General features: G+C 73.0%; 3 protein-coding genes across 7 annotated transcripts; 2 read left to right on the forward strand and 1 right to left on the reverse strand.

Moving 5' to 3' along the window:
- The first annotated feature begins 691 nt into the window (after positions 1-691).
- ERBB2 (erb-b2 receptor tyrosine kinase 2) lies at positions 692-11,021 on the forward strand. Its single transcript, XM_083809123.1, has 27 exons — positions 692-895; positions 3,648-3,799; positions 3,905-4,073; positions 4,263-4,400; positions 4,520-4,588; positions 5,139-5,251; positions 5,355-5,496; positions 5,585-5,701; positions 5,953-6,079; positions 6,166-6,239; positions 6,340-6,430; positions 6,536-6,735; positions 6,840-6,972; positions 7,101-7,191; positions 7,281-7,441; positions 7,513-7,560; positions 7,668-7,806; positions 7,892-8,014; positions 8,103-8,201; positions 8,295-8,480; positions 8,548-8,703; positions 8,808-8,883; positions 8,961-9,107; positions 9,223-9,320; positions 9,405-9,575; positions 9,782-10,037; positions 10,128-11,021. Exons 1-27 carry the CDS (start codon positions 820-822, stop codon positions 10,484-10,486), a joined length of 3,711 nt encoding a protein of 1,236 aa, XP_083665249.1. The 5' UTR covers positions 692-819; the 3' UTR covers positions 10,487-11,021.
- MIEN1 (migration and invasion enhancer 1) lies at positions 11,013-13,359 on the reverse strand. The gene is made up of 4 exons (XM_083809214.1): positions 13,201-13,359; positions 12,778-12,875; positions 12,210-12,286; positions 11,013-12,059 (listed from the first exon to the last, which is right to left on the reverse strand). The coding sequence occupies exons 1-4, from the start codon at positions 13,299-13,301 to the stop codon at positions 11,976-11,978; spliced, it is 360 nt and encodes a 119-aa protein (XP_083665340.1). The 5' UTR covers positions 13,302-13,359; the 3' UTR covers positions 11,013-11,975.
- Positions 13,360-14,301: 942 nt separating this feature from the next.
- On the forward strand, positions 14,302-20,862 carry GRB7 (growth factor receptor bound protein 7). Of its 5 annotated transcripts, none has more exons than XM_083809169.1 (15): positions 14,302-14,599; positions 16,849-16,993; positions 17,079-17,223; positions 17,326-17,482; positions 17,571-17,692; positions 17,819-17,896; positions 18,298-18,435; positions 18,513-18,623; positions 18,748-18,846; positions 19,163-19,243; positions 19,340-19,456; positions 19,540-19,597; positions 19,711-19,798; positions 20,045-20,138; positions 20,230-20,862. In XM_083809169.1, the coding sequence occupies exons 1-15, from the start codon at positions 14,554-14,556 to the stop codon at positions 20,374-20,376; spliced, it is 1,626 nt and encodes a 541-aa protein (XP_083665295.1). In that variant the 5' UTR covers positions 14,302-14,553; the 3' UTR covers positions 20,377-20,862. The 5 variants fall into 5 exon arrangements, with proteins under 5 accessions (XP_083665295.1, XP_083665296.1, XP_083665297.1 ...); XM_083809170.1 differs by having other exon boundaries at positions 14,304-14,599; positions 19,175-19,243; positions 19,537-19,597; XM_083809171.1 differs by having other exon boundaries at positions 14,305-14,599; positions 18,576-18,623; positions 19,537-19,597.
- Positions 20,863-20,866: the final 4 nt, after the last annotated feature.

A 20,866-nucleotide genomic window follows, 5' to 3' on the forward strand; every position in this document is an offset into this window, starting at 1 on the left:
GGTGCTGGTGGTGCACAGGGGTGGCGGGACAAACCAGTGCCCGGTGCTCCCAGTACAGAGCAGCCAAAGATACCCGGTAACTTCGGTGCTGGGGCTGCACCGGGACAAACCGGTGCCCGGTGCTCCTGGGACGGAGCAGCTGAGGACCCCCGGTAACTTCAGTGCTGGGGGTGCACTGGGGCAAATCAGTGCCCGGTGCTCCCAGGATGGAGCAGCTGAGGATCCCCGGTAACTTTGGTGCTGGTGCTGGACCGGGACAAACTGGTGCCCGGTGCTCCCAGTCCAGAGCAGCTGAGGACCCCCGGTAGCTCCAGTGCCAGTGCTGCACCGGGACAAACCTGTGCCTGGTGCTCCCAGTCCAGAGCAGCTGAGGACCCCCGGTAACTTTGGTGCTGGTGCTGCACCGGGACAAACCGGTGCCCGGTGCTCCCGGTCCAGAGCAGCCAAGAACCCCCGGTAGCTCCGGTGCAGGGGGTGCACTGGGACCAACCGGTGCCCGCTGCTCCCGGGACAGAGCAGCCGAAGACCCCCGGTAGCTCCGGTGCCGGTGCCGCACCGGGACCAACCGGTGCCCGGTTCCCCCGGGGACGGAGCAGCCGAGCCCGTCCGGTACCTCCGGTGCCCGGGGAAGCGCGCGCGGGGGGGGGGGGGCGTCGGGAGCGCGCGCGCGCGCGCGGCGCGCCCCCGTCCGCCTCCAGGAGCGCGGCGCGGTCCCGCGAGGCGGAGCCCGGGAGCGCGGCGGGAGGCGGCGGCTCCGCACCGCAAACTTTCCCGGAGCGGCCGGCGCGGGGCCATGGGCCGCGGCCCGCGCTGAGCACCATGATCGCCGCCGGCGGCCGCTTGCTCTGCACCGGGCTGCTGCTGGCCGCCCTCTGCCCCGCCGCCGCCGCCGAAGGTGGGTCCCGGTCCGCCCGGCCGGGGAGCGGGGGTGCGGGGCGGGGGGGGGGTACGGGGCGGGGGGGGGCACCGGGCCGCGGGCGGAGCCGGAGGCGGCGGCGGGACTCGGAGCGAAGTTGCGCGGGGAGCGCTCGGCACCGGGGGGGGGGCACCGTGGGGGCACCGGGGAAGGGGGGGGTGGAGCTCGGTTTGTTCGGTTGGAAGTGACTCCCGGTGCTGCCCCCCCCCCCCCTCCCCCCGGTACCTCCCCCCCTCCCCGCCCCGGTGCCCCCCGCCCCGCGTCCCCCGGCGTTCCCACGCGACTGGGTTGAACTGGGAGGCACTGGGCTGGATGGGGCTGCTCGGCCCGGTGCCCCCCCCCCCTCCCCTCCCGGTCCCACCGAGCCCCCAGCCCCGAGCGTGGCCCCGGCACCCCACGGCCTCGCGAGGAGCGGGGGGGGGGGGTTCGGGGACCTGTTGCACCCCGAGCAGGGAACGGCCCCGTCCCCGCAGGCTGGAGCCGCTGCCAGGGCTCCTGGGGGGACGTGGGGACGGGGGGGGGGACAAGGCCAACACAAGCCCCTGCCACCCGGGGAGCCCTTCCCTGGGGCACCCCCCTCATCCCGCAGGGAGGTTTTGGGGTGCGGAGGGGCCCGGGGCGGCGGCGGCGCCCCACGGTGCCCCACGGTGCGGGTGGGCGGGCGGGCGCGTCCCCGTCGCTCCCATCCACATTCTCGAGGTGCCGCACCCTGCCCGGCCCCGGGGGAGCAGCCGGGGCTGGAGCCCTGCGGCATGCGGGGCCTCGACCGGGCACGCGGGGACGGAGCCGGCATCGCCCCCGCCGCCTCCACGCAGACCCCGACCGGGAACCGGGTCCGGCACCGGGGGAGAGGGGGGCGTGCGTTGGGGTGGCAGAGCCAAAAGCGGGTTCCCCCCCTTTTGCTCCCGTCACCCCGCGGCTCGCGGGGGGCCGTGCGGGGCGATGGGACACGGTGGCACGTCCCCAGCGCTGTCCCCAAGACGGCCCGCGGCGGTGCCCGACGGCTCTGCCCGCGGGGGCTCGGTGCCGCACCCCGGGGCGGCTCGCGGGGCGGCGGGACGGAGCCGGGATCCTGGCAGGATCCGTCCCCCGCCGCCCGCCCTTCGCCCTGGGGAAGCCGGCGGCATCCCGTGCCCTCGCGGCGCAGCAGGTGGAGGGCAGACCTTGAGCTTTGGCCGCCCGCCTGCTCCGGGGCCCTTTCTTCCTGCGGGGTGGGGGCACCTGGCCCGGCCCTGCCAGCTCCCCCCCCTCCCCGTGGGGCTGCGTGGGGATCCCTGCGGCCATCCCTGGCCCCGTCCCGATCCCCGTGGGGTGGGCAGCTCAGCCCCTCCGTGCCCGGCTGAGGGCGCGGAGCTGAACCCCAAACATGGGGTCCCCCCCTCCGGGCCGTGCCCAGGGGCCGTTTCTCCGGCTCGGCGGCCCCCGGAGCAGGCGGAGGTCAGGAGGCGGCTGCAGCCCGGTCCCCCCCAGGGCCTCGTGGCTCTGCAGGCAGCTGCCGGCACCGGGGGCTGTCACTCAGCCGCGGCACGGCCGGCAGCCCCCCCTGCACCGCACCGGGCAGAGGGTAGGGCACGGTGTGCACGGGGCCCTGTGTCCCCCCCCCAGACCTTTCCTGGGCAGCAAGACCCCCACGGGGTCTGTAGGGGGCTGACGTTGGCGTCTGTAGGGGTCAATTGTGGCCCCCCCAGGGCTCTTAGGCTGGAGAGGATAGTGTGGAGAGCACCGTGTCCCCGCCGGGGGTGGCACGGGGCGGGGGGGGGCACCTTGGCACCTGCACAGGTGCAAATCGTCCCCACGCCACGGTAGAGCCGGGGGTCCCCAGGGGGTGCGGGGAGCAAGGCGGCGAGGCCCCCAGCCCCTAACCCCTCTGCGGGGCTGGAGGGGGGGTTTGGGGAGGGGGTGGGGGGGCCCGTCCCGCGTGGCGGCGGGGCGCCGGGGGCCGCGGGCGCGCCGGGGCTGGGCCGTGCCTGCGTCACCCGCTCGCTCCCCAAACATGCCCGACCTGAAAAGGCGGTTCCTGCCGGGACGCCGCGGCCGGGGCCGTGCCACCCGCCGCCCTGACTCACCGCCGGGCTCCCGGCACCCCCCCCCCCCCCGCCCCGGCTCGCAGCCCCGCCGCCCCTCGGAGCCCCCCGTGCTGGGGACGGACCCCACCGGGACGAGGCCATCCGGGGGCTCCGGGGCGGCCGTCGCCGCTCAACAATCGCGTCTTGTCTGGGTGCTCCCCCCCCCACCCCCCCCGGCCGGCGTGGGCAGAGCATTCCTGCTCCGCGCCCACGGCCCCCGCGCCCCGGCCCCGCTCGGGGCCCCCCCTGGGCGTGCAGGGGAGCCGGTTACGAGGCCCCGCTCGCAGCCAGCCCTTAACCGGTGCCCGCCCGGTGCCCACCCGGTGCCGACCGCCGGCACGCGGCGTCGGCGTCGTGCCCTGCACGGGGACGGGAGCCGAAGCGGGTGCAGCTGGGCCGTGCGCGGTGCCGAGAGCCGGGGGGGACGGGGGAGGGGGGGCCCGTTCCCCGCGCCGCCCTCGGTCCCCGCGCCGCGGAGGCCGTCCAGGAAGCCCATCGGAAGCTGTTGGGAGCAGCTCCGCAGATAAACGGCGGCGGCCGCATCCGCGGCATTTCCTGCGGAGGCCGGCGCTGGCCCCGGATCCTGCGGGGGGCCGGGGCCCCGGCCGGCTGCGGCTGAGCCTTCTCCTTCCCCCCCCCCCAAAATAAACCCGCTGTCCCCGCAGTGTGCACGGGCACCGACATGAAGCTGCTGCGCCCCTCCAGCCCCGAGAGCCACTACGAGACCCTGCGGCACCTCTACCAGGGCTGCCAGGTGGTGCAGGGCAACCTGGAGCTCACCTACCTGGCCCCCGGCACCGACACCGCCTTCCTCCAGGTGTGTGTGTGGGGGGCATGGCACCAGGCTGGGGGGTTCGGGAGGTCCCGGGGGGCACCGCGGGGCTCTCACCGCCGTGCCCCCCCCCCCCAATCCCGTCCCCAGGACATCAAGGAGGTGCAGGGCTACGTCCTGATCGCCGAGAACCAAGTGAGCGGCGTGGGGCTGCGGAGCCTGCGCATCATCCGCGGGACGCAGCTCTTCCAGGAGCGCTACGCCCTGGCCGTGCTCAGCAACTCGGGGCTGCGGCAGCTCGGCATGAGGCATCTCACAGGTCGGGGGGGGGCACGGCTTGGGGGGGGGGCGCCTGTACGGGGCTGGGTGTCCCCGGGGGGCTGCAAGCCCCGTGGCGTGGGGCCGGGTGTCCCCGTGGGGCTGCAGGTCCCCGCACGGGGCCGGGTGTCCCGTCCCCTCCCCGCGGGGCTGTCCCCAGGTGCTGACGGGGGTCCTTGTCCCCCCGCAGAGATCCTGAAGGGGGGGGTGCGCATCGAGGAGAACCCCCAGCTCTGCTTCCAGGAGACCATCCTCTGGGCCGACATCTTCCACCGGCACAACGAGCTCCGCGGCGAGACCCGCGTGGAGAGCGCCCGCAGCCGCAGCTGTGAGCCGCCGGGGCTGGGGTGTGGGGAGGGGGGCACTGGGGAGCTCGTACTGGGGTGGATCTGGGGGGGTGCCGGCCCCCCCCCAGAGCCTCCCCAGCTCACCCCTGCCCCGCCACAGGTCCCAAGTGCCACGCGCTGTGCGCCGAGGGGCACTGCTGGGGCGAGGGCCCCCAGGACTGCCAGACGCGTGAGTATGGGGTCTGCGGTCAGCCCTGCCCCGGCCATGGGGATCCCCAAAGCCCCCACCCCGTGACACCCCCCCCCCCCCAAACTCCAGGGACACCCCCACCAGGCCCCCACATCCCTGCTCCATTGGCCCCACTTGGCAACCAGATCCCTGCCCCAGAGGCCCCCCCCAAATCTGTACCCTGGGGACCCCCATTCACCCCCCCCCCAAATCCCCTTGCTGCTGACCCCGACTGGCCCCAAACCCCTGCCCCACTGACCCCCACTTGGCACCAGAATCCCTGCCCCAGAGACCCCCAAACCCCTCCCCTGTGGACCCCAATTCACCCCCCCCAAAACCCCCTTGCTGCTGACCCCAACCGGCCCCAAACCCCTGCCCCACAGACCCCCAAACCCCTGCCCCACAGACCCTCCCCACAACCCCTTCCCCACATCCCCTTGCCCTGGGAAGCCACCCACCCCACAGCTCCTTGTCCAAGTGACCCCCCCCCTACATCCAAGACCCTGGGGGGGGGGGTCCCTGCCCCAGCGTGTCCCCCTCTCCGCCCTAGTGACCAACAGCATCTGCCACGGGTGCCCGCGGTGCAAGGGCACGAAGCCGACGGACTGCTGCCACGAGCAGTGCGCCGCCGGCTGCACCGGCCCCAAGCACTCCGACTGCCTGGTGGGCACGGGGACGGGGGCACCGGGGTTGGGGGGGGGGAGTGGAAAGGGGCAGGGCTGGGGGCTGACGGCGACCGCTGGACCCCCCCCCCCGCCAACTGCAGGCCTGCCTGAACTTCAACCGGAGCGGGATCTGCGAGCTGCACTGCCCCCCCCTCGTCATCTACAACTCGGACACCTTCGAGTCGGTGCCCAACCGCGACGGGCGCTACACCTTCGGTGCCAGCTGCGTCAGCCAGTGCCCCTGTGAGTGCTTGGGGGGGCTGGGGAGGCTGGGGGGGGGGCTCATTACGTGGCCCTGACCATCATTGTTGTCGTTGTTCCCCCCCCCCAGATAACTACCTTGCGACGGAGGTGGGGTCGTGCACCCTGGTGTGCCCCCAGAACAGCCAGGAGGTCACTGTCAACAACGTGCAGAAGTGCGAGAAGTGCAGCAAGCCCTGCCCGGAGGGTGAGCGGCCCTGGGGGGGGCTCCCCGCCACATTTTTGGGGGGGGGTGGGGGCTGCTGGGCTCCCCGCCACATTTCTGGGGCCCCAGGCAGTGCGTGGGGAGCCCCACAGGGCTGGGGGGGGCTGCCGTGCCCTGTGGGTCCCTGCGGTGCGGAGGGAAGGGCTGGCGGGGCAGGCAGTGTCTGGGGGGGGTGGGGTGGTCCTGGCGGAACCCCCCCGGACCTACCGGCCTCACTGTGCCCCCCCCCGCAGTGTGCTACGGGCTGGGCGTGGATTTCCTCAAGGGCGTCCGCGCCGTCAACGCCTCCAACATCCAGCACTTCGCCGGCTGCACCAAGATCTTCGGCAGCCTGGCCTTCCTGCCCGAGACCTTCGCCGGGTGAGCACCCGCACCCCGACCCCGTGGGGAGCCGCCGGGCCCCCCCCCGGGCCCTGCCAACCTCCCCCGTCTCCCCCCCCCCCCAGGGACCCCAGCACCAACACGGCGCCCCTGGACCCCCAGCTGCTGTCCACCTTTGAGAGCCTGGAGGAGCTGACGGGTGAGCGCACGGGGAGGTGCCGGGGCTGGGGACGCGTCCCCAGGGTTGGGGGGACACGAGGGGGGGGCGGTGGTGACGCCGTGCCCCGCCCCCCCCCCAGGCTACCTGTACATCGCCGCCTGGCCGCCCGGCATGGAGGACCTGGGCGTCTTCCAGAACCTGCGCATCATCCGGGGCCGCGTGCTGCACAAGTGAGCGGGGCCGGGGACCCGGCGGGGGGCACCTTGGGGTGGGGTGGTGGAGGGGACACCCCCCCCCCCCCACCAAGGGCGCTCACCCGGGCCGTGTCTCGGCAGCGGCGCCTACTCGCTGACGCTGCGGGACCTGGCGGTGCGGGCGCTGGGGCTGCGCGCCCTGCAGGAGATCAGCAGCGGGATGGTGCTCGTCCACCACAACCCCCAGCTCTGCTTCCTCCAGAAGGTGCCCTGGGACACCATCTTCCGACACCCCCGCCAGCGCCTCTTCCAGACCCACAACAAGCCCCCCGAGCAGTGCGGTAAGGAACACCCCCCCCCCGTCCCCGCAATCCCTCCTGGACCTGCTCGTGGCACCCGGGGCCGGGTCGGGGGTGTTTACGGTGCCCCCCCTGACCCCGCACAGAGAGCGAGGGGCTGGTTTGCTTCCACCTCTGCGCCAAGGGGCAGTGCTGGGGGCCCGGCCCCACGCAGTGCGTCGCCTGCGAGCGGTTCCTGCGCGGCCAGGAGTGCGTCGCCTCCTGCAACCTCCTGGACGGGTGAGCAACGGGGACGGGCAGAGCCCTGCCGGCACGGCGGGGGGGTTGGGGGGGGGGGGGGGGTCCGGGACCCTGTTCTGCACCGACCGCCCCCCTCCCACCCCATCCCCGCTCCTCTCGCCCCGCAGCGCCGTCCGGGAGCACACCAACGGGACGCGGTGCCTGCCGTGCCACCCCGAGTGCCAGCCCCAGAACGGCACCGAGACCTGCTTCGGATCGGTGAGGACGGGGACATGGGGACATGGGGACAAGCCCGGTGCCAGCGTCCTTCACCCCCGCCCCCCCGTCCCCCCCCCCCGACCCCGCAGGAGGCGGACCAGTGCGTGGCCTGCGCCCACTACAAGGACGCGCAGCAGTGCGTGCGGCGCTGCCCCAGCGGGGTGAAGGCGGACGCCTCCTTCGTGCCCATCTGGAAGTACCCGGACGAGGACGGCGTCTGCCAGCTCTGCCCCACCAACTGCACCCACTCGTGAGTGCGGGCTGCGGGTTTAGGGGGCTGGGGGGGGGGGGGCACCGCTCGCTGACCCCCTCCGCCCCCAGGTGCACCATCCGGGACGAGGACGGCTGCCCCGTGGACCAGAAGCCGAGGTACCACCGCTGCCGCGGGTGCCCCAACCCCTCCGGGTGTTAGGGGGCTCCTCCGCCCCCATCCCCACGTCCCCGTGTCCCCCCCCCCGTCACCTCCTGTCCCGCAGCCAGGTGACGTCCATCATCGCCGGCGTGGTGGGGGCTCTGCTGGTCGTCGTCCTCCTGCTCATCACCGTGGTCTGCGTCAAGCGCCGGAGGCAGCAGGAGAGGAAGCACACCATGCGGCGCCTGCTGCAGGAGACCGAGGTGGGGACATGGGGAACGTCCCCAGGGGGGTGCCCATCCTGTGTGTGTCCCCCCCCCCCAGCTCTTACTCACCTGTGCCCTGCAGCTGGTGGAGCCGCTGACGCCCAGCGGGGCCCTCCCCAACCAAGCCCAGATGCGCATCCTCAAGGAGACGGAGCTGAAGAAAGTGAAGGTTTTGGGCTCGGGCGCTTTCGGCACCGTCTACAAGGTGAGGGGGTGGGGGGGGGGGGGCACCGCCGTCGGGCTGCCGCCGCCCCCCCCTCTCCCTCCTCCCCGCTCACCCAGCTCCTCTCCAGGGCATCTGGATCCCGGACGGGGAGAGCGTGAAGATCCCGGTGGCCATCAAGGTCTTGCGGGAGAACACCTCGCCCAAGGCCAACAAGGAGATCCTGGACGTGAGTGCGCGCGGTGGCGGGGGGGGGGCACGGCGGGGTGGGGGTGGTCCGGGGAGCCGTTGGCAGGCTGACCGCCCCCCCCGCTGCCCCCAGGAAGCCTACGTGATGGCGGGGGTGGGCAGCCCCTACGTGTCGCGGCTGCTGGGCATCTGCCTGACCTCCACGGTGCAGCTGGTGACGCAGCTGATGCCCTACGGCTGCCTGCTGGACTACGTGCGGGAGAACAAGGACCACATCGGCTCCCAGGACCTGCTCAACTGGTGTGTGCAGATCGCCAAGGTAGGACGGGAGGTAGCTGGGGGGGCCGGGGGGGTGGTGGTCCGGAGCCTGACCCCTGCTGCTGCAGGGGATGAGCTACCTGGAGGAGGTGCGGCTGGTGCACCGGGACCTGGCTGCTCGCAACGTCCTGGTCAAGAGCCCCAACCACGTGAAAATCACCGACTTCGGGCTGGCCCGGCTGCTCGACATCGACGAGACCGAGTACCACGCCGACGGCGGCAAGGTGGGGGGGGGGCGGGGGGGAGGGCGCGGGGACGAGGTGGACGGGGAGCACGGCGTGTCCCCACCCACGGGACCCTGCTCACCTCTGCGTCCATCCCCACCCAGGTGCCCATCAAGTGGATGGCGCTGGAGTCCATCCTGCGCCGCCGCTTCACCCACCAGAGCGACGTCTGGAGCTACGGTGCGTCCCCGAGCCGGCTGAGGCGGCGCTGGGGGGGTCCAGGGCACCGCTCACCCCGTCCCCGCACCCCCCCCCAGGTGTCACCGTGTGGGAGCTGATGACATTTGGGGCGAAACCGTACGACGGGATCCCGGCGCGGGAGATCCCCGACCTGCTGGAGAAGGGCGAGAGGCTGCCGCAGCCGCCCATCTGCACCATCGACGTCTACATGATCATGGTGAAATGTACGGGCACAGGGGACGTGCCGGGGGGTGGCAGGGGGATGTGGTGGGACCCCCCCCCATCCACCACCACCACCACCCCCCCATCCCTCCCTGACGGTGCTCGGCTCTGCCCCAGGCTGGATGATCGACTCCGAGTGCCGGCCCAAATTCCGGGAGCTGGTCACCGAGTTCTCCCGCATGGCGCGGGACCCGCAGCGCTTCGTGGTCATACAGGTACCGGCTCCCGGGGGGTCCCCGGGGGGGTCCCCGCCCGCGCCAGCGCCCCCATGGGCACTGACAGCCCCCCGTCGCCCCCAGAACGACATGATCGGGCTGCCCAGCTCCATGGACAGCACCTTCTACCGGGCTCTGCTGGAGGAGGAGGACATGGACGACCTGGTGGACGCCGAGGAGTACCTGGTGCCTCACCAAGGCTTCTTCAGCGCTGAGACCTCCACCACCTACCGCAGCCGCATCTCCTCCACGCGGGTACGCAGCCGGGCAGGGGCCGGCCGGCCAAGGGGGTTTTTTTTGGGGACCCCTGCCCGGGGGGTGGGTGGGAGGGGGGGGTGAGGGCTCCAGGGACCCCAGGCTGTCTGCGGACACCGGGACGGGCTGCTGGGGGTGGTTGCGACCCCCAGGGCACCTCGCTCGTGCCGTGCCGACGCCGTGCCCTCTCGCACCCCCCCCCGCAGAGCACGGCGGAGACCCCAGCCGACGTGGAGGAGGGCGAGGACTCGGCCGCCTTCCCCTTCCCGCCCCAGGGCCTGGTGGAGGGGCCCGAGGGCCCCTTGCCGGAGGCTCTGGAGGGGGACATGGGGGCCAAGGGGACCCTGCAGAGCCCCCCGGCCACACGCTACAGTGAGGACCCCACTGGGCTGTCGGGTGACGAGAGCGAGGGCCTGGACCCCGAGGGCTTCCTCCCCCCGGCCTCCTGCACCACCATGCCAGGTAGGACGGGGCAGGACGGGACCCCGCGGGGAGCCGGGGAGGGGGCGAGGACCCCGCTGGGCTGCTCACGCACCCCTTGCCCCCCCCCAGAGTACGTGAACCAGGCCGGGGAGCGGCTGTCCCCCCCCCGGCACCCCCGCACGCCACCGTCCCCGCTGGACAAGCCCAAGGGCCACCAGGGCAAGAACGGGCTCATCAAGGACGCCAAGCATCCCTTCCCGGGGCCCTTCGGCCGCGCCGTGGAGAACCCCGAGTACCTGACCCCCCCCGGGCTGCCAGCCCCCGGCCCCTTCAGCCAGGCCTTCGACAATCCCTACTACTGGAACCAGGACCCCCCGAAAACCGGCGGCCCCGAGGGCGGCCCCGTCTCCACGCCGGCGGCCGAGAACCCCGAGTACCTGGGCCTGGCCGAGCCCTCCTCCGTGCGGCCCGAGGACGCGGCCGTGTAGGGCCGGGCCTCCAACGGAGCCCCCCCCCCCCCCCAATGGCCGAGGTAGCTTTGGGGGGGGGCAAGCGACACGGACACGGGGCCGGGATCATCCATCCCCTCCCCACGGGGACCCTGGACGCTGTGGGACAGCACGGCGGCACGCGGGGGAACTTGGGTCACCCCCTGTGCCCCCCCGGAGGGACCCCAAAAGCCCACCCCCCGCTGGAGGTGGGGGGCTCAGGACAGCGCCGAGGCTGCAGAGCTCAGAACCCCGCGGGGGGCTCCTCGAGGGACGAGGAAGCCGGGGGCTGAGCGGGGCTGGCGCTCGCAGCGCCGAAACGGGAGCAGCAGGAGCATCGTTCCACCCCAACGCCGCTCGGGGGCCAGGCTGCCCCCCCCCCCGATCCCGAAGGCTCCCCACCGACCCCAAAACCGCGGCCCCGCACCGACTTGCACTGAGAGCAGGCGGGCACCGCCCGGGCCCCTGCTGGATTCCTGCGAAGCGACGGCGGCACCCGCGGCTGTATATTTGAGAATTGTACAGGTTTCTTTTTTTTTTGTTTTTTTTTTTTATTTTTTACACCGCTTGTCCGTGTGGTTCTCCCCCCAGCTCCGTCTGCAGCTGCCACCACCACCCCCCGGCAAAGGAGGGGGGAAATCCCCGATCCCACAGGGACGGGGGCAGCCAGGCCCTGCTCTGACCCCGCTGTCACCACCCGCACCCCCCCACAAGGGACACGGGGAAGAGGGGCCACGTTTCTCCTCCGTCCTGTATTCAGCCCCAGGCTTTGGGGGGGGGTTATACGCAGTATAGAATAAATAGGGGGCCACGGGGGGGGGGGGCCCACCTCAGCTCGGCCGCCCCGTGGCAGAGCACGGAGCCGTGACGTGGGGAGGGCAAGGGCCTGGGAATGGGGTGGGGGGGGCTCATTAAACGGACCCCCAGGGCTGGGGGGATGGAGCCAGGCAGGGGTTCCCATGCCCCCCCCCCCCAGCCACCCTCGTGCCTGTTTAATCAGTGACCGAGAGGCTTTAATCGTTAACGAGCTGCTCTCGGCTCCACGGCGCGAGGCTTCCCTCCGCGTTCACCTCCAGGGAGCTCCGGAGCTGCCGAGCCCCCTGCAATGCCACGGGCGGGGCGTTCGCCAGCCCCACGACGTGGGGGGGGGGCTGTGGAATTGCCCCCATGCCCCCAGGGACTGAGGAGGGGAGAGCTTCCCCCCCCCCAAAAAAAAAAACAGGGCAGGAGGGGAGCGGGCGGGCAGGCGGCGTGGTTACAGCCCGCACGGCTCAGGGACGCGGCCCCAAGGAACGGGCAGCGCTGGCCTGGTGGCACCGGTGCCGTCGTGGCCCCCCCCGGGGCGCTCCTTACGCTCCCCCGTTCCCCCCGACGGTGCAGGAAGCTAACAAAGGAGGGGGGCAGCGGGGCACGGGGGGCGCCGAGGGGACGGGAGCCGGCCGGTTAACGTGGAGGGGGGGGGAACGACCCCCCCCCGGCGGGCGCAGGGCTACAGGATGACGCAGGGGGGGCGGCTGTTGGTGATCTTCTCCAGGGGCTCCCCATTGCGGGCTCTGCGGATCGCCTCGATCAGCTGCGGAGAGAGAGAAAAAGGGGGTGGGGGGGACACAGGTGTGGCTAACGGAGCTGGGGGCCCTCCCCGCTCCCCACCCGGGCTCAGGCCCCCCCCCCACAGCCACACAGCCCGGGGGGGGCACCAGGCCCTCATCCGGGGGGCACTCACGTCCTTCTCGTAGGGAAAGCCTCCGTTCTCCAGCTTGGAGAAGACCAGCTGCCCGTTGATCTCGATCTCAAAGGCACCTTAAAAACAGGGGGGGGGGGGGCAAGCACTGAGCTGTGCCCCCCCCCCCCCGGGGGGGTGCCGCAGCTCCCATCCTGTCCCTGGTGCACCCTGGTGGGGGGGAGGGGGGGAGCTGGGGGTCTCGGGTCTCTGCGCCCCCGGGGACCCGGTGAGGGGCCGGGGCAGCCCCTGCCACCCGCAGCGCTTGGGGGAATTGAGCGCAACCCCCCCCCCCCCCCCGCAACGTTTTAAGTGGTTTTAAGTCGTTTTAAACCCTGGTGCCCCCCTCCCCCACCCCAAACGGGGCTGCGACCCACGCTGCCCCCCCCGCGCCCCCTGGGGGGTCGCCCAGCCCCCCCACGACCACCACCACCCCCCAGGGACCCCCCAACTCCCGTGGGATGCGCTGACACCGCTGCCCACGGGGACCCCAAGAGCTGGGGGGGGGGATGCCGGCCCACCCCGGGACCCCCCTCCCCAGCCCCTCGGGGGGGCCCCTCGCGGCACTCACCGGTGCCCCCCAGGCGGGACTCGATCTCGATGTCGGGGTACTCCTCCTTCACGGCGCTCGCCAGCTCCTGGTACGTGGCCTCGAAGCCGCAGGGCTCGCTGGGGGCGGGGGGAGGCAGGCCCGGGATGGCGGCGGCGGCGGCGGGGGGGGGGCCAAACACCTCCCCCCCCCCACCGGAGCCTCCCTGAACCCCCCCAAACCTGCCCCGTGCCCCGTGCCCCCCACCCCCCCCATGTCCCCCCCATTCCTCCTCCCGCCCCCTCCCCCCGCTCCTTCGCCCCCCCCGCCCCCTCCCGGTTCCGCCGCCCCCCCCCCAGAGCCCTCCGGTACCCCCCCGGTGCCCCCCCGGTGCCCCCATTCCCCTCCCCGGTGCCCCCATTCCCCCCCCCAAGCCCCCGTTACCCCCCCGGGGGAGGCGCTCACCAGTACTCCACCACGATGCGGACCCGCCGCTCGGAACCGGAACCGGAGCTGTCCCCGGCCCCGGTCCCGGCCGCCGCCGCCGCCCCTGCCCCGCCGCTCATCGCCGCCCGCCCGCCGCCGCTTCCGGGTGCGGCCACGTGACGTCGGCACTTCCGGCCGCTCTGCGCCGCCCTCTCGTCTGCTCCCCCTGGTGGCCGGAGGACCGCGGCTGCCGCCCCCCCCACGGGGGCTCCGGGGGGGTCCCCACGGGGCGTCCACGCGGGGCACCCCCACGGTCCCCACGCCCCGTGGGAGCCCTGTGGGAGCCCTGCGGTCCCACGGCGGTCCGCACGGACCCTCAGAGCCCCCGCTGTCCCCCGTGGGACCCCCACGGAACCCCCCACGGGACCCCCACACGCAGCCCACGGGACCCCCACGGAGCCACGGCAGCCCCACGGAGCCCACGCAGCTCGCGGAACCCCCCCTGAGAACCCCCCGCATCCCCCTCTGGGGACCCCTATGGAGCCTCCGTGACCTCAGGGGACCCCCAGCACCCCACGGGGACCCCCGAGCCCCCCGTGGGGACAGAGCCACGGACCACACGGGGACCCCACGGGGACCCCGCGGGGACCCCACGGGGACACGCAGACCCCACGGGGACACCTCCACCCCACAGGGACTCCCACAGGATGTGGGGGGACCCACCTTTCCCCATGGGGACCCCCCATATGGGGACTCCCGCAGCCCTATGGGGGCCCACAGACCCCACACGACACGCACAGACCCCACGGGGGGACACACGGACCCCCCCCAAAAGGACACAGCCACCCCACAGGACCTCCCACAGCATGTGGGGCGACCCCCCTTTCCCCATGGGGACCACCTTTCCCCACGGAGACCCCCCACATGAGGACCCCCACAGCTCCACGGGTGCCCACGGACCCCCCCCGGAGACACCTCCCCCCCCCTCCGAGACCCCACCAGCACCCACGGGGATGCTCAGCGCCCCTCTCCCCCCGAATCCCCCAGGAGACCCCCAGGCATCCCACTGGGGACCCCCTATCCACGCTCCAGCCCCACAGATGGGGGTCCCACGGAGGTTGGGGACCCCCCACCCACCCACAGACCGGTGCCCCCCCCCCGGTGCCGTGGGGCAGAGCCAGCACCCTGTGGGACACCCGGTCCCAACGGCGCCACCGGTATTGGGGTCGCCCCGGTGCGTTGTAGGAAACTCCCCACATCCCCGGTGGGACCGAGGGGTGCCCCCCGAGCCGGGTGGGGGCCGTGGGGCCGCGGCCTCCCCGGTGCCGTGATGTCAGGCGGGGGCGGGCGCTGGCGCAGGTAGATAAAGCCGGGGGGAAAAAAAAAACAGGAATGCCCGGTCCGGCGGGAGGGTGGCGGGACGCGGCGGGCGCTGCAGGTAGGAGCGGGCTGAGGGTGGGGGTCCCTGTGCCCTGGGACCACCGGTTACCGGTCGTGGTCCCCCCCCTCGGTTTCTCCGTCCCTTCCTTCCTGTCTTCCTCCCGGCTCCTCTTCTTCCTCCTCTGCCTCGTAGCCCCGGGGATCCCGGTTCCACGGCACCGGCGGCTGCCGGGGCCTCCACCCGCAGCTCGGGGGCTCTGGGACCCCGTCCCTATAGCCTTGGTGGTCCTCAGACCCCGTCCCCTGTCCCTGGTGGCTCTGGGATCCCGTCCCTTAAACCTGGCGGCCCTGGGACCCCCATCCCCTAACCCTGGTGGCCCTCAGACCCCGTCCCCAAACGCTGGTGGCCCCGGAAACCCTGTCCTATGGTGCCGGTGGCCCCAGGACCCAGTCCTATAACCCTGATGGTCCCAGTCCCACCTACCCCCAGCCCTGGTGGCCCTGGGACCCTCTCCCTTCCATCCTGGTGGCCCTGGGATCCCATCCCTTTAACTCTGGTGGCCCTGGCAACCTGTCCCTTAACAGTGGTGACGTTGGGAACATTTCCCTATAGCCTTGGTGGCCCTCAGACCCTGTCCCTTAACCCTGGTGGCCCTGGGAACCCTGCCCCATAGCCCCAAGGCCTTGGTTCCCCCCGTTTGCTCCCAGACCCCAGGGACACCCCGCGTCCCCCCACTGCTGTCACCGCACCGTCGTGGCCGCGGGGGCCAGGCCACCGGGCAGGGCAGGCACCGAGGTGACCCGAGGTCACGGTGAGGGGCTGGTGGCAGCGGGGTGCTGCGGGGCCCTGTGGGGGTCCCCAGCCATCCCATTATCCCCCAGCCCGGCCCTCACACCCGGTGCATGGCCTGGGGTGGCCGGGACCCCTCGAGCACCCTCGCTGTGCCCCCATGTCCCCACCACGGGGAGCGGGCAGGGGGCCTGGCTGCGTTTTGGGGAGAGGGGACGCAGCGGAGGGTCCCCAGCCAGCGGGGTGGCGACGGCGATGGGGACAGGGATGGGGACGGGGATGGGGACGGGGATGGGGACGGGGATGGGGACAGCGGTGGCCCCGTACACCTCAGCACCTCGGTGCGTTGGCACCACGCGGGCAGGGGCCCGGTGCCCGCCTGGCCGTGGACTTGGACCCCGCGCCGCCGGGAGGCGCGGACGGAGCCGGGTGAATGATTAACCCGGCCCCGCGTGGCGCGGCGAGAGCATGGCCCCGGCCCCCCCCCCGGTGCCACCGGTGCGGCCGCGGGCACCGCGCGTGCGTTACGTGTGCCGCGTGCGCGTCCAGCACGGCCTGGGATGAGCTTGCCCCTGCCTGTCCCGGGCAGTGCGTGCCCGGCCGTGCCGAGCCGTGCCGGGCCATGCCAGGCCATACCAGGCCGTGCCAAGCCATGCCAAGCCAAGCCGCGCCGTGCCGTGCCCGGCCCTCCGGAGCACTGCCCATGTCCCCGCGTCCCCCGAGCGGAGCACCCAGGGCGCGTGGGTGCCGGCACTGGGCACGAGGCCGGGGGCGAGGGCGGCGCAGCGCGGCGGGGGGCCGTGCGGCGGGGGTGTGGGGGGGCCGGGGGCTGTTCCCACGGCGGGCGCCGGCTCCTCGCCCCCGGCCCCGGCGCGGCCGCCCCGGCGCGGATGCCAGCGCGGTGAGGTGGAGCTGGGAGCGGCCGCCTGAACTGGTTTGGCCGGACCCGAGGAGGTGGCGGGGCTGGGCCGAGCTGGCGGCTCCACCGGCACGGCACGGCACGGCACGGCACGGTTCGGCACGGCGTGGCACGGCGCGGCTTGGCACCTCTCGCCGTGGCCCAGTTCAGCCCAGGCCAATTCATCCGGCTTGGCCGGTCTCGCCCAGCCCAGCCCAGTTCAGCCCAATTTAGCCCAGTCGAGCCCGGCCCAGCCCAGCTCATCCACCACCAGGCTCCCACTGGTGACACCGGAGCGGTTCCTGCGTGGGATGAGATGCTGGGGGATTCTCGGGTGTCTCGTATGGGGCTGTGCTCCCCGCAGGGCTGCGTCCCCTGCTTGCGGTGCCAACGCCATCGGGATGCGGACGGAGGCACCGGGGGACTCGCAGACCCCCTGGGGCGGGCAGGGGCTAGGGGTGCCGGGGTGGGGGGTGGGGGGGCAGGCGGGGCAGCGCTGCGTCACCCCCACGCTGACTCACACCGCTCATCTGGGCGCTGGCGAAACCCAGCGGGGGCGGGTGGCAGGGTGGGCAGCCCCCGGCGGCACCGGCTGCAGGCCCCGCTCTCTGCTCCCCAGATGATGCCATGGATGGGGGGGCCCAGCAGAGCGGCCTCCGGGAGCCCCCCGGGGCGGGCGGCACGGAGCAGGAGGGGGACGCGGGCGAGGGGCCGCCCGCCGCCGACCTCAGGCGCTCGCAGCCCCTCTTCATCCACGGCAGCAGGTGGGTGCGGGGGGGCTCAGCCCCCCATGGCGTGGGGTGGGCAGAGGCACGGGCGGGGGGGGCTCAGCCCGTCTCTGCCCCACAGCCGGCCACCAGCGGAGGAGGAGCCGCGCGCCTCGTCGCTGCCCTGCATCCCCAACCCCTTCCCCGAGCTCTGCAGCCCCTCCAACTCGCCCATCCTCAGCAGCCTCCCCGGCGGGCAGGGGCCCCCCCGTGAAGGCACCTGCCACGTGAGTGCCGGGGCAGTGGGGTCGGGGGGCTCGGTCGGGGTTGGGGGGGGGGGGAGTTCCCGGCGGGGTAACGGGGCCCTGATGGCCGCTGTGCCCCCGCAGCTGGTGAAGGTGTTCAGCGAGGACGGATCCTGCCGCTCGCTGGAGGTGTCGGCGGGCACCACGGCGCGGCAGCTCTGCGAGATGCTGGTGCAGAGGACGCACGCGCTGCACGACCACAGCTGGGCCCTGGTGGAGCTGCACCAGCACCTGGCCCTGGGTGAGTCCGTGGCACGGTATGGCACGGCTCGGCACGGCACGGAGCTGGCCCCCGCCGCCCGCTGAGCCCCACCGCCCCGTCCCCGCAGAGCGCTGCCTGGAGGACCACGAGTCGGTGGTGGAGGTGCAGAGCGCGTGGCCCCTCGGCGCCGACAGCCGCTTCGTCTTCCGCAAGAACTTCGCCAAGTACGAGCTCTTCAAGAGCAACGCGGTACGTGGGGAGGGGGGGGCGGGCATCCCACAGGGACCTGGATGCCCCATGTGGGGCCCCCCCACGCCCCGTGGGGAGCCGCAGCGCCCCGCGCGTGTCCCCTGACCCCCCGCCCGTCCTCCCCAGCAGTCGCTCTTCCCCGAGGTGATGGTGTCCAGCTGCCTGGAGGCGAACAAGAGCATGGCGCACTCGGAGCTCATCCAGGTATGGGGACACCGTGCCCGGATGAGCTGTGGGGACCCAACCGTGCCATGGGGACCCAACCATGCCGTGGGGACACAACAATGCCATGGGGACCCAACTGTGCCATGGGGACTCAACCATGCTATGGGGACCCAACAATGCTATGGGGACCCAACCGTGCCATGGGGACCCAACCATGCCGTGGGGACACAACAATGCCATGGGGACCCAACCGTGCTGTGGGGACCCAACTGTGCCATGGGGACCCAGCCGTGCTGTGGGGACCCAACCGTGCTGTGGGGACACAACCGTGCTGTGGGGACCTGACTGTGCCATGGGGACCCAACTGTGCGATGGGGAACCAACCGTGCCATGGGGCCCCCACCGTGCCCGGCCACCCCTCAGCCCTGGCCTCCCCCCAGAACTTCCTGAACTCCGGGAGCTGCCCCGAAGTCCAGGGCTTCCTGCAGCTGCGTGAGGCCGGCCGCAAGGTCTGGAAGCGGTTCTACTTCTCCCTGCGCCGCTCGGGGCTCTACTACTCCACCAAGGGCACGTCCAAGGTGAGGGGTGGGTCAGGGTGCCCCGACCCTGGGGGCAGCGGGGGGGCCGGTCCCTGACGCCCCCTCCCCGGCCCCAGGACCCCCGGCACCTGCAGTACTTCGCCGACCTCACCGAGTCCAACATATACTACGTGACGCAGGGCAAGAAGCACTACGGGACGCCCACCGAGTTCGGCTTCTGCATCAAGGTGCGGCCCTTCTGGGCACCCCAGGCAGCTCTGACAAAGGGTCTCTGGCCCCCAAGGGGTAACAGGAACATGGGGGGGGACACTGGGGGGGCTGCCCTTTGATGGCTCCGTCCTCTCCCTGCAGCCCTACAAGGTGCGCAGCGGCACGAAGGGCCTGAAGCTGCTCTGCAGCGAGGACGAGCAGAGCCGGACCTGCTGGATGGCGGCTTTCCGCCTCTTCAAGGTGAGCCATGGCCCCCATGGGAGGGTGCTCGGGGTCCTTGTAGTGGGGGGGGGGTGGAGTGTAATGGGGTGCTGGGGGTGCTGGGGGGTGCTGGGGGATGCAGTGGGGTGCTGAGGGATGCTGGAGAGTACTGGAGGGTACTGGGGGATGCTGGAGGATGCTCATACCCCCATGATGAGGGGCTGCCAGTGGGATGCCCCCCCCCCCCCCGAACCAGCACAGACACAGGGTGGGTGCCCCCATTCCTAACTTTGGGGGGGGGGGGTCGCTCTCCCCCCGTCCCACGGGACACCCCACTCACGGCGCCGCCCCCCAGTACGGCATGCAGCTCTACCGTAACTACCAGCAAGCGCAAGCCCGGCTGAGCCAGCCCCCCTGGATTGGCCCCACGGCCCTGGTGAGTGCCCCCCCGGCCCCCAGCACAGCCCCTGTGCCGTGGGGGGCTCCCCCCGGCCCCCCCGCTGCCACCAGCCCGCTCTCGCCGTCCCCGCAGCGGAGCGTGTCGGACAACGCGCTGGTGGCCATGGACTTCTCGGGGTGCACGGGGCGGGTGATCGAGAACCCCAGCGAGGTGCTGACGGCGGCGCTGGAGGAGGCACAGGCCTGGAGGGTGAGTGGGGGCGCGGGGGGGAGCGGGGACCCCCCCCCCTCGGCGTGTGCTCACACCCGCTCTTTGCTTTGCACGGCCAGAAGAAGACGACGCACCGGTACAGCCTGCCGGCTGCCTGCCAGACCTCCCCGCTCAGCGCCGGTGAGCAGCGCCCGCCACGGGCCTCAGAATGGGTGGGGGCACCCCCCCCCCCCCCGCCGGGGGTCCCTGCCTTATGGGGGGTCCCACCTGACGCCCCTCTCCCGTCCCCGCAGCCATCCACCGCACCCAGCCCTGGTTCCACGGGCGCATCTCGCGGGAGGACACCCAGCAGCTCATCGGCCGCCAGGGGCTGGTGGATGGGTACGGACTGGGGGGGGCCCTGGGGGTCGCAGTGGGGTACGGGACCCCTGCGGCACACGCAGCCCCCGAGGGTTATAGGGTCCCACAGCTCATATAGGGCTTGTGAGGGACTTAGGGGGGGTCAGGGAGCCTGGGGGTTTTGGGTGGGGGGACAGAACCCCAGAGGGTATCTGGGGGGAACGGGGACCCTGGGGGTGTCACAGGGAGCCCCAGGGCCGTGGGGTGACACCGCTCCGGGGCTCGCAGCGTGTTCCTGGTGCGGGAGAGCCAGCGCAACCCCAAGGGCTTCGTCCTGTCCCTGTGCCACCTGCAGAAAGTCAAGCACTATCTCATCCTGCCGGTGAGTGCCACGGCTGGCGGGGGGTGGGGAGGTGTTTGGGAGGGTTTGGGGGGGGGGGACCGACCAGGCCTGAGCTGCACCTGCCCGGCAGAGCGAGGAGGAGGGACGGCTCTACTTCACCATGGACGACGGGCAGACCCGCTTCGCCGACCTCATCCAGCTCGTGGAGTTTCACCAGATCAACCGCGGCATCCTGCCCTGCAAGCTGCGGCACTACTGCACCTGCGTGGCGCTCTGAGCCCGGCACCGCCGGCACGCCTCGGCTCGGCACGGCTCGGCACGGCACTGCTCGGCACGGCACGGCTCGGCACGGTGCTGCTGGCACGACGTGGCTCAGCACCCCGTGGCACTGCCGGCACGGCTCAGCACGGCCGGGCACTGCTGGTGGCTCGGCGTAGCCGGCACGGCACAGCCGGCACACGAGGGCACAGCTCGGAGCAGCGAGCGCGGGGGGTGAGGGGGCTCCTCCAGCACCCCCTGCACCCCGGTGCCCCCACACTCATGCACTTTCTCCCCACTCCCGGTGCCGGGCCCCTCCGTCCCCACGGGACCCCTGGCCGCAGACCCCTCGCCCTGAGGCTCAGCGGGCTCAGGGGTCTGCAGCCCCCCCCCCTCAGGAGCAGGGTTTGGGGGGGGGGTCCCCGCCATCTCCCCCACATCCCCACAAGGCCAGTTGAACTGTGATGTGTTTTATACAAGTGAGAATAAAGGTTATTTTTTCAGAGCTC

Source organism: Anser anser (genome assembly GCF_964211835.1).
Source record: "Anser anser genome assembly, chromosome: 23".
Classification (NCBI taxonomy): Eukaryota; Metazoa; Chordata; class Aves; order Anseriformes; family Anatidae; genus Anser; species Anser anser.

Excerpts from the sequence above, each read along its gene's own strand:
- GRB7 (XM_083809167.1), top strand. The coding sequence starts at position 14,554 with ATGCCCGGTCCGGCGGGAGGGTGGCGGGACGCGGCGGGCGCTGCAG. Across the intron at positions 14,600-16,848 it reads GGACGCGGCGGGCGCTGCAG|ATGATGCCATGGATGGGGGG; the intron begins GTAGGAGCGGGC and ends TCTGCTCCCCAG. Across the intron at positions 17,693-17,818 it reads AGCTCTTCAAGAGCAACGCG|CAGTCGCTCTTCCCCGAGGT; the intron begins GTACGTGGGGAG and ends CGTCCTCCCCAG.
- MIEN1 (XM_083809214.1), bottom strand. The coding sequence starts at position 13,301 with ATGAGCGGCGGGGCAGGGGCGGCGGCGGCGGCCGGGACCGGGGCCGGG. Across the intron at positions 12,287-12,777 it reads GTCCCGCCTGGGGGGCACCG|GTGCCTTTGAGATCGAGATC; the intron begins GTGAGTGCCGCG and ends CCTGTTTTTAAG. Across the intron at positions 12,060-12,209 it reads GCTTTCCCTACGAGAAGGAC|CTGATCGAGGCGATCCGCAG; the intron begins GTGAGTGCCCCC and ends CTCTCTCCGCAG.
- ERBB2 (XM_083809123.1), top strand. The coding sequence starts at position 820 with ATGATCGCCGCCGGCGGCCGCTTGCTCTGCACCGGGCTGCTGCTGGCC. Across the intron at positions 5,252-5,354 it reads CCAAGCACTCCGACTGCCTG|GCCTGCCTGAACTTCAACCG; the intron begins GTGGGCACGGGG and ends CGCCAACTGCAG. Across the intron at positions 8,884-8,960 it reads GAGCGACGTCTGGAGCTACG|GTGTCACCGTGTGGGAGCTG; the intron begins GTGCGTCCCCGA and ends ACCCCCCCCCAG.